This window comes from Haliotis cracherodii, unplaced genomic scaffold (assembly GCF_022045235.1).
Source record: "Haliotis cracherodii isolate W230 unplaced genomic scaffold, xgHalCrac1.p SCAF_13, whole genome shotgun sequence".
Classification (NCBI taxonomy): domain Eukaryota; kingdom Metazoa; phylum Mollusca; class Gastropoda; order Lepetellida; family Haliotidae; genus Haliotis; species Haliotis cracherodii.
In genome coordinates this window covers 35903268-35910314 of record NW_027266268.1, presented here as the reverse complement: position 1 = coordinate 35910314, position 7047 = coordinate 35903268, and the positions used below count along the sequence as shown (strand labels likewise).

At 41.4% G+C, this 7047-nt stretch overlaps 1 protein-coding gene across 2 annotated transcripts; it reads right to left on the bottom strand.

Annotated features, from left to right (window-relative positions):
• Positions 1–231: 231 nt before the first annotated feature.
• Positions 232–5936, bottom strand: LOC139459264 (histidine N-acetyltransferase-like). 2 transcript variants are annotated; one of them, XM_071240714.1, is made up of 4 exons: positions 5856–5936; positions 3883–4101; positions 2885–3118; positions 232–1531 (listed from the first exon to the last, which is right to left on the bottom strand). In XM_071240714.1, the coding sequence occupies exons 2-4, from the start codon at positions 4042–4044 to the stop codon at positions 998–1000; spliced, it is 930 nt and encodes a 309-aa protein (XP_071096815.1). In that variant the 5' UTR covers positions 4045–4101; positions 5856–5936; the 3' UTR covers positions 232–997. The 2 variants fall into 2 exon arrangements, with proteins under 2 accessions (XP_071096815.1, XP_071096814.1); XM_071240713.1 differs by having other exon boundaries at positions 3883–4678; positions 5856–5893.
• Positions 5937–7047: the final 1111 nt, after the last annotated feature.

Genomic DNA, 7047 nt, shown 5'->3' with positions numbered 1-7047 from the left:
GGGTTTAACTCCGCTTTGAACAGTATTCCAGTGATACGTTTATCACTTTGGTGAAACCCACGGGCAGGTGCATGGTGCTGACAAACCTAGAAAAATGATCGGGGCGAACCGGGACTCGAAGCCACGATGATAGGCTTCTGAAGTGCCCAATGGACTCAACGCTGCACAGCGAATTGCAGGGCCGTAGATGACAGGTTGAATGATCATAGAATAAACATAGAACTCGGGGGCAAAAAGAAACCTTCAGCATTTTTATTGGATATGCGAGTTTGTGTTTACTGCTCAGTCCGAAGAACAACGAGAAGCGCTAATTAATGTCGTGCAGTAAACATACAGTAGAACGGTGTCCCATGCATAATGCTCTAGGCTTAAAGACAGCGCCTATGTAACTTAAATCATTTATCAGTCTTTCAAATAAAGGGACATGTGGTACAACGCACAGAAACAGAAAAAGACCCCAGACTCGATTATTTACAGACCGCCGTCATATAGCTGGAGTATTGCTGAGTGAGGCGTTAAACAACATACAAACCAACAAAACTTCCGGCTACAGTTCGTTTGGCCCACAATGTTATTAAAACAATGTTATGGACAAGTATGATCAGTTCGGAAAATGTCCTGGTAAGTGAAAGCATTACAAGAAGAGAGTTGAATATCTCTAAATACAATGGCATTTGATAACATGGTAACTGGATATAGCAACAAGCACTAATAGATATTGCAGCTCGCTTTCGCTCGGTCAGATATCATAGAAAGTCCACTCGTTTCGTAAAAATAATATTTAACAAGAATGAGTGTAGTATTCTCTATGGCCCACTTACTGAAATAAAATTATTCATACAATATAATGCACTGATGCAAAGTTTTCCCAAAGCATACGGAATTTCCTCTAAAAGCAGAGCCCTTTGCACAAAGCATAAGCACGTGGTTATGAATCACTATGAAATAGTGATAAAAGCAGGTGTTTGCAAAAACGTCATCAGTCAGAGCAGATTCATCATTTTATCACTTTAAACGTAGTTTCAAAGTTAATCTGGGTTGTCCATGAAAACTCGAAAGGTGGGAGGTTTAAAAGTGGGAGAACATTGACAGCGTTTTCCCTGAACCTCTCCTCTATACCCATCTGCAGGAACACGTGACCTTGCGTCAGGGTGGCCACGTGACTCATATGCCGTTTCACGTGATACGGAAAATCTGTGAAGACATCTCCAAATATATCCATGCTGTACCGGAGGCCCAGTTCGCAGTTGCTAGGCGTGCCAAACGTGAGTAATGTTGTTTCGCCGTTATTGCCTTTTGACCTCAGACACAGTGCTTCCGGTTCCAAGATGTACTTCATATTGCTGGGGAGGAAGCGAAGTGGTATCCAATCTATCACAATTTTATTCTCTGGAAAAAGACTTTTGCGCGATCCTTCAGAATCGAAGAGATCCAGAAGATCACTTGACGTCATTTCCTGCAAGACCGGATATGTTCCTTCTAGCTCACGAACATGAGTGTCTGACATCTTGAATCGACCATGAACCAGGCTCTGTGGATGTAATATACAATAGGTTTAGGGAGGACAGTGTTACTTAATACAGTAAAGTATCATGGTATTAGAAGTTTAATGCTACCTTCCGGCATCGATACCCACCACAAATCGAATTTTAACAAGTACATCATTTGGTATTTGACGTCTACACATCTCTGAATCGTATATTTTAATTATATCACGGCTAGCCAGCTTCGTTGTTATTCCGGTCACAGTTGTTTGGCAATTCAACGAAAAGAGAAGAGAAGATAAAGAAATGAGAACATTTTATGAAGCCAAGGTATGGCGCTAACAAATCACGGATCGTGAAGAAACTGGGACAAGAAACCTATCCGATGGAGCTTGACTTGACCGAGGGATGAAGCACTTCACACAGAGCCACTGAACCACACCTTACTCACATTTCTGGGTATTTTGCCTTTTCTTTCTTGGTCGTGCTCATTAATATTCCAGTTACATGACATTACATACATAGCCGATTCTGAACCAGACAATGCAGTGATTGATATTATTATCAGGAAGGTTCCACGCCATCAGGATACGAGGAGTGAGTGAGTGAGTGAGTTGGGTTCTAACGCCGCTTTTAACAGTAATCTAGTTACATCACGGCGTGTCAGCTTAATGTTGGAGGAAAGCCCGAAGTGATGCAGGTCTAAGACGTTTATCACTTCGGTGAAACCCACGAGTACGGGTATGGTGCTGACAAACCTAGAAACATAATCGGGGAGAACCGGGATTCGAACCCACAATCATAGGTTTCTGGCGTGCTCAAGGGACACAACTCTGCACAGCGCCTTAGACGACTGGGCCACCCGTGCCCCCCGGGATACGAGGAAACGCAATAAGCCAAGTCACCGAGCATCACATTATGAACTTCCCTGTTCCGGGTTAGAACAGGTCACCAGTAACCTAAGATGGTCGGTATATGCGACGAAATGAATCGGGCGGTCAGGCTCGGTGACTTGGTTGATCGGCGTCGTCACGATATAGATCACTGGATTGACTGGCCCAGGCTGAATTATTTACAGGACGCCGACATATGGCCCGAATATTGCTGAGTGCGGCCTTAAACAACGAACAGACGTAGTCAAAGACACACGAATAAGAAAACCTCGGGTCTATTAGTTTGCGTTTAAAGCTTTGGACACATGTAATTTCGGGTCAAGATATGCTTGTATAACTGACAAGAAAACGTTATTCAAATATGACCTAGTAATTAAAAAGACACTCACTGCACAATACGAACACAGTTTATGGTTCTGCTCCAGTTTTGTAATATCCTAAAAAATCACATTGTTTTAAGTTGCATGTTTGTCATCAGTAATCTCTCGCACGAATTTTAAAACTAACCTTCTTATTTAATTCTGTGTGATTTCTTAACAGGCGATCTTTATTAGCGTCGTAGTTGTGATTGCTGGTCGTCATCACGTCATATTTGATGGACGGTATATCCGCATACTGGGCGTAGACGTATTTATTGAGTTTGCCGTAGATCCCTTGTCCTCGGAAACCTTCCTTCGTCCGGGCTCCTCTGATCATGAAGGTCTGGCCATCATCGATGATGAATGCTGAGCAAAGAGCAATCTGCAATGCAATGTTAGAACTCCAAGGTTCTACATTTTTGCACTTATATGCGTGCGTGCGTGCGTGCATTCCAGTCCGGAATAAATATCAGTTTTATAGTGATACCATACTGAGATACCATGCCACAGTTTAACATAAATACCCCACTCAGACACAGTATACAGACTCCGAGCCGACCAGTTTCATTATCTCCTTAATGCCTACTGCGGGACACACAATGTATCATCTTTTAACGTCTTTTGGTATGACGCGGCCGGGGAACGAACCACCGACATTCCGCTCTCCGAGCAGACGCTCAATCCATTAAATTGAAGCAGTCACATTTTTAAACATACATTATAATACCCTAATCATGTTTGCTTGTTTAAAGCCATACTAAACGATATTCCATCTCTTTGACAGCAGTCTGTAAACAATTAATCAACTCTGGAACTGACCAGTGATTGATCTCCGACGCCGTCAGGGTAGATGACATGCCATCAACCAAATGACACAGCGTGACCACCCGATCCACTAAGTAGTATCTTACGAAAAGAATAGGTTGCTGGGGACCAATTTTGAACTGAAATTCCCACAGGGGACTCGTAGTGCAACTAGGAACAGTCAAACAAGACCACCCTCCAAAACACTATAATACTCGCCCTTTGTACAAATAACCTCAGACACACTTCAGGCTAGCGTAGTAATGCTCATAAATATTAACGAATATAGAATAGAGTATAGCAGTTCTCCGCGAAAAACGACTTCGTGGAACCTTTACTTACAATTTCATCTCCGATCACGTAGACGTATGATCTGTTGTTTGGGTCGTCGATGTATGTGTGGTAGCGATGCCCAAGATAGTCCATCCCCTGGTACACATCACCAATCTGCATCAACTCATCGAAGTCGTCGTGAGTGGCGCGACGAATTGAGTGAGCCGCCATTTTGAAAATTTGCTAAATTAGGAATAGGGATCCAAGACGATTGTGTAATGTTGCCTTCTGATGAATAAAAAGAAGACCACTATACGATCTACCAACGTTTCATCAAAGAAAAAATGACATATCCACTCATTGCGGGATAAATGACTTTGATAGGTGTTGAGAATTAACTGTTACTTGAATGAAAGGGGGGTAACTCTTGTATCTGTCTATTACAGTTGCTTAATCACTCACCTTAAAAAATACAAAACAGATTTTAGTACCGAAATAATGCAATTAATATTTTCATTAAATATGTATTCACCTCAATACACAAAAATAATTACTTTGAATAATGAGAAAGCATACTCTGTCAAAACAAGTCCATGGTCCACCACTGTATGGAGCTCAGGGGCGTCTGCTACACCAAAATGTGATATTTCCTTACAGCTTTTAATGAATGACTTGGTCTTCATTACACAGTGGCCTCAGAAGAATAGTTTTAGAGTTATATCCCCTTACTTTCTTGACAACATATTTTATAGCAGTTCATTCCTTATGCACCTCAAATGAATGGAATATGAACTCACCGTTTAGAAAGTTATGCCACATCCAACATGTAGACCACGCCAAGGTCTATCACATCTTCATGCATGCACTTAATTATAGATATAAGATAGTTACGCTTTATATCACAGAGAATAATGAAGAACAAAGCGTGGCTTATTTCACGATAAAACATTCTTTTATCATAACGTCATTTCTGTGAATCGAATATGCGCTCTCAAATTGGATGACATTTTTTCTTAAACCGTGTCCAATATTTATGGCACCTACAATGCTTAAAAAACATTCAGGAATATTCAGGAACTCTGAGCTCACCCGTGAGGACACTGTGTGAGTCGACCCTGCGTGTGAAGCACGTGAAATGTGTTCCCCGAGCCTTTCGCACGTGCACCTCGCACTTTGCCAATTTGGGTAATGAAATGCATGTCCCGGGGCAAGTATACCATTCATTTTGGATCAACTCGAACACATTTATCAATCAACTAAATTTTACTTGCCCATGTTGATGTGCCTATTATGAGCAAATATAGCCCTGATCAAGATAATAGTAATTTCTTTTCTATCTGTTCGTTTGGTTGAACGAAAAGCTACAAAATCACAAGTACTGTTCAAATACTGGAATGCATAGAGTAACATATTGTATAAAAATTGCATAAAACACATTTCGAAGTTCATAAAGGGAAAAACAATTCGTACTGATGTTAGTAAATATTTAGTTGTCAATTTCATACCCTTTCTCCAATGTCGCCGTGGCAGAAGACTACATTCGTTTTCCGGACTGGCGACAAAGATTTTCATGAAATTGTTCTATCATCAAGACAAATGATAGGGGGAAAAAAGATCCGCCTTTTCCAAGTGGTGTTTAGCTAATAATTCACTTAGCAACAATTCAGTTAGTTAGACCACGGTCAAAGACAAAGGAGCCCTGGTTTGTATGTAAATAATCGCGTCCCAAACCAATACAAGAAGCTGTGGCCCAATTCTGACCCATCCTGAATTATCCAATGTGTTATCTCCATTCCGCCTTGATATTGACCAACTCGCTATCAGAGTTTTGAGCCCGATTGAAATGAGAGAAATTCTATGCTAAATCGATGCAGTGGTGACGTCCCTTCCGAAACGAAGCTATGGTGGCACATGTGTCAAGGGTATTTATTAGAGATACAATGCACTGGCTACTCTTGAGCGGGTCTGACCTGGAATCCCTACAGTATTCCGACCGCGACGCAAACATTTACAAAGCAGTAGCTTACCGTACCTTACAGTACCTTATATTACCGTTACATCCACTGTACGTGTGTCTATGGCGGCGCATCGACTGAGTAGGACACACACAAAAATAGGCCAGGTCAAGGCGCACTGATGTCGTGTGTTTATACAGTGAGTCACGTGGTTACAGTTCTCCAGGATATTGACAATGTTCGTATATGTTGTTTCACAGTGATCTTGAAATGTCAGCACATTATTTATTATTTGTAATACGATATTCATCTTATATTACTGATTTATTGCATATATAGAGGTTATTATACGAGTTTGTAAGTCATACTGGTCTTACGAAACGAGTGTCAGAATTATTGTATTTCCCAAGCGAAAGCGAGTTTCGTTAAAACGTGATGACACACATGTGAGCGTAGTTATTTCTTTATTCGCCATTATTTCTTAATCCCTTTGAGCTCCCTTTTGGAGAAAAATTCACTGATTACAACCTGTGTCCTAGAAAAAAACACAGTTTGTCGAATGACTTCAACAACCTGACATCGTTCTGGTATGACGTCATTCCATCCTTACGTCACAATGAGATTCGAATCACGTCAACAATGCCGTCGGGATGACGGAAACAATGCGCGAGAAGTGATACTGGCATTAGTGCACATACGATGTTTATGAACTCGGTTATGTCGAACCCTATGGGTTATACATCGAGCTATAGCACGCGTAAAATATGCAATAAACTTTGCATCAAAGGGATAGCTCGGTGCAGCAAACAGTAAACAAAATTTCGATTATCTTATGTTCTAAACTTTCGAGCAAAAGAGATTACACCCATGTTAGAAGGTGGCTAAAATGAAACAAACAAGAAATGGACATTCAATGGCGACGAATTTGATACGGGTATCAAAGCGATATCACATGCTTTGTATCAATGAGGATCTATTAACGGGTGACGTGCACATGACGTCTCAAGGAACATATGGGTCGCGCTCTCACAGTACGCGTTAATGAGCAGAGTGAAGCAGCTACTGTCATGATCAATGTGAGTTTGGTCACAGATACCAGACATTCTTACGAACGAACATGAACACGGCCATTTTTTCACTTTTCAGGCTTGCCGACTTCATCCAAGCGAATGACTATGCAGCGTTCCTGATCCTAACAACACACTGCAGATAAACGCGATGCAGTGGTTGTTCAGATAGCCTCTCTTTGAAAAAGGAGTCTTGTCCGATTTGATATGGC

Bases quoted from the DNA above. Each gene is read 5' to 3' on its own strand.
- LOC139459264 (XM_071240714.1), bottom strand. From the start codon at position 4,044: ATGGCGGCTCACTCAATTCGTCGCGCCACTCACGACGACTTCGATGAG. The intron at 3,119-3,882 runs GTAAGTAAAGGT...ATTGCATTGCAG, and splicing joins ACGTGATCGGAGATGAAATT to ATTGCTCTTTGCTCAGCATT. The intron at 1,532-2,884 runs GTTAGTTTTAAA...TTACATCCACAG, and splicing joins ACACAGAATTAAATAAGAAG to AGCCTGGTTCATGGTCGATT.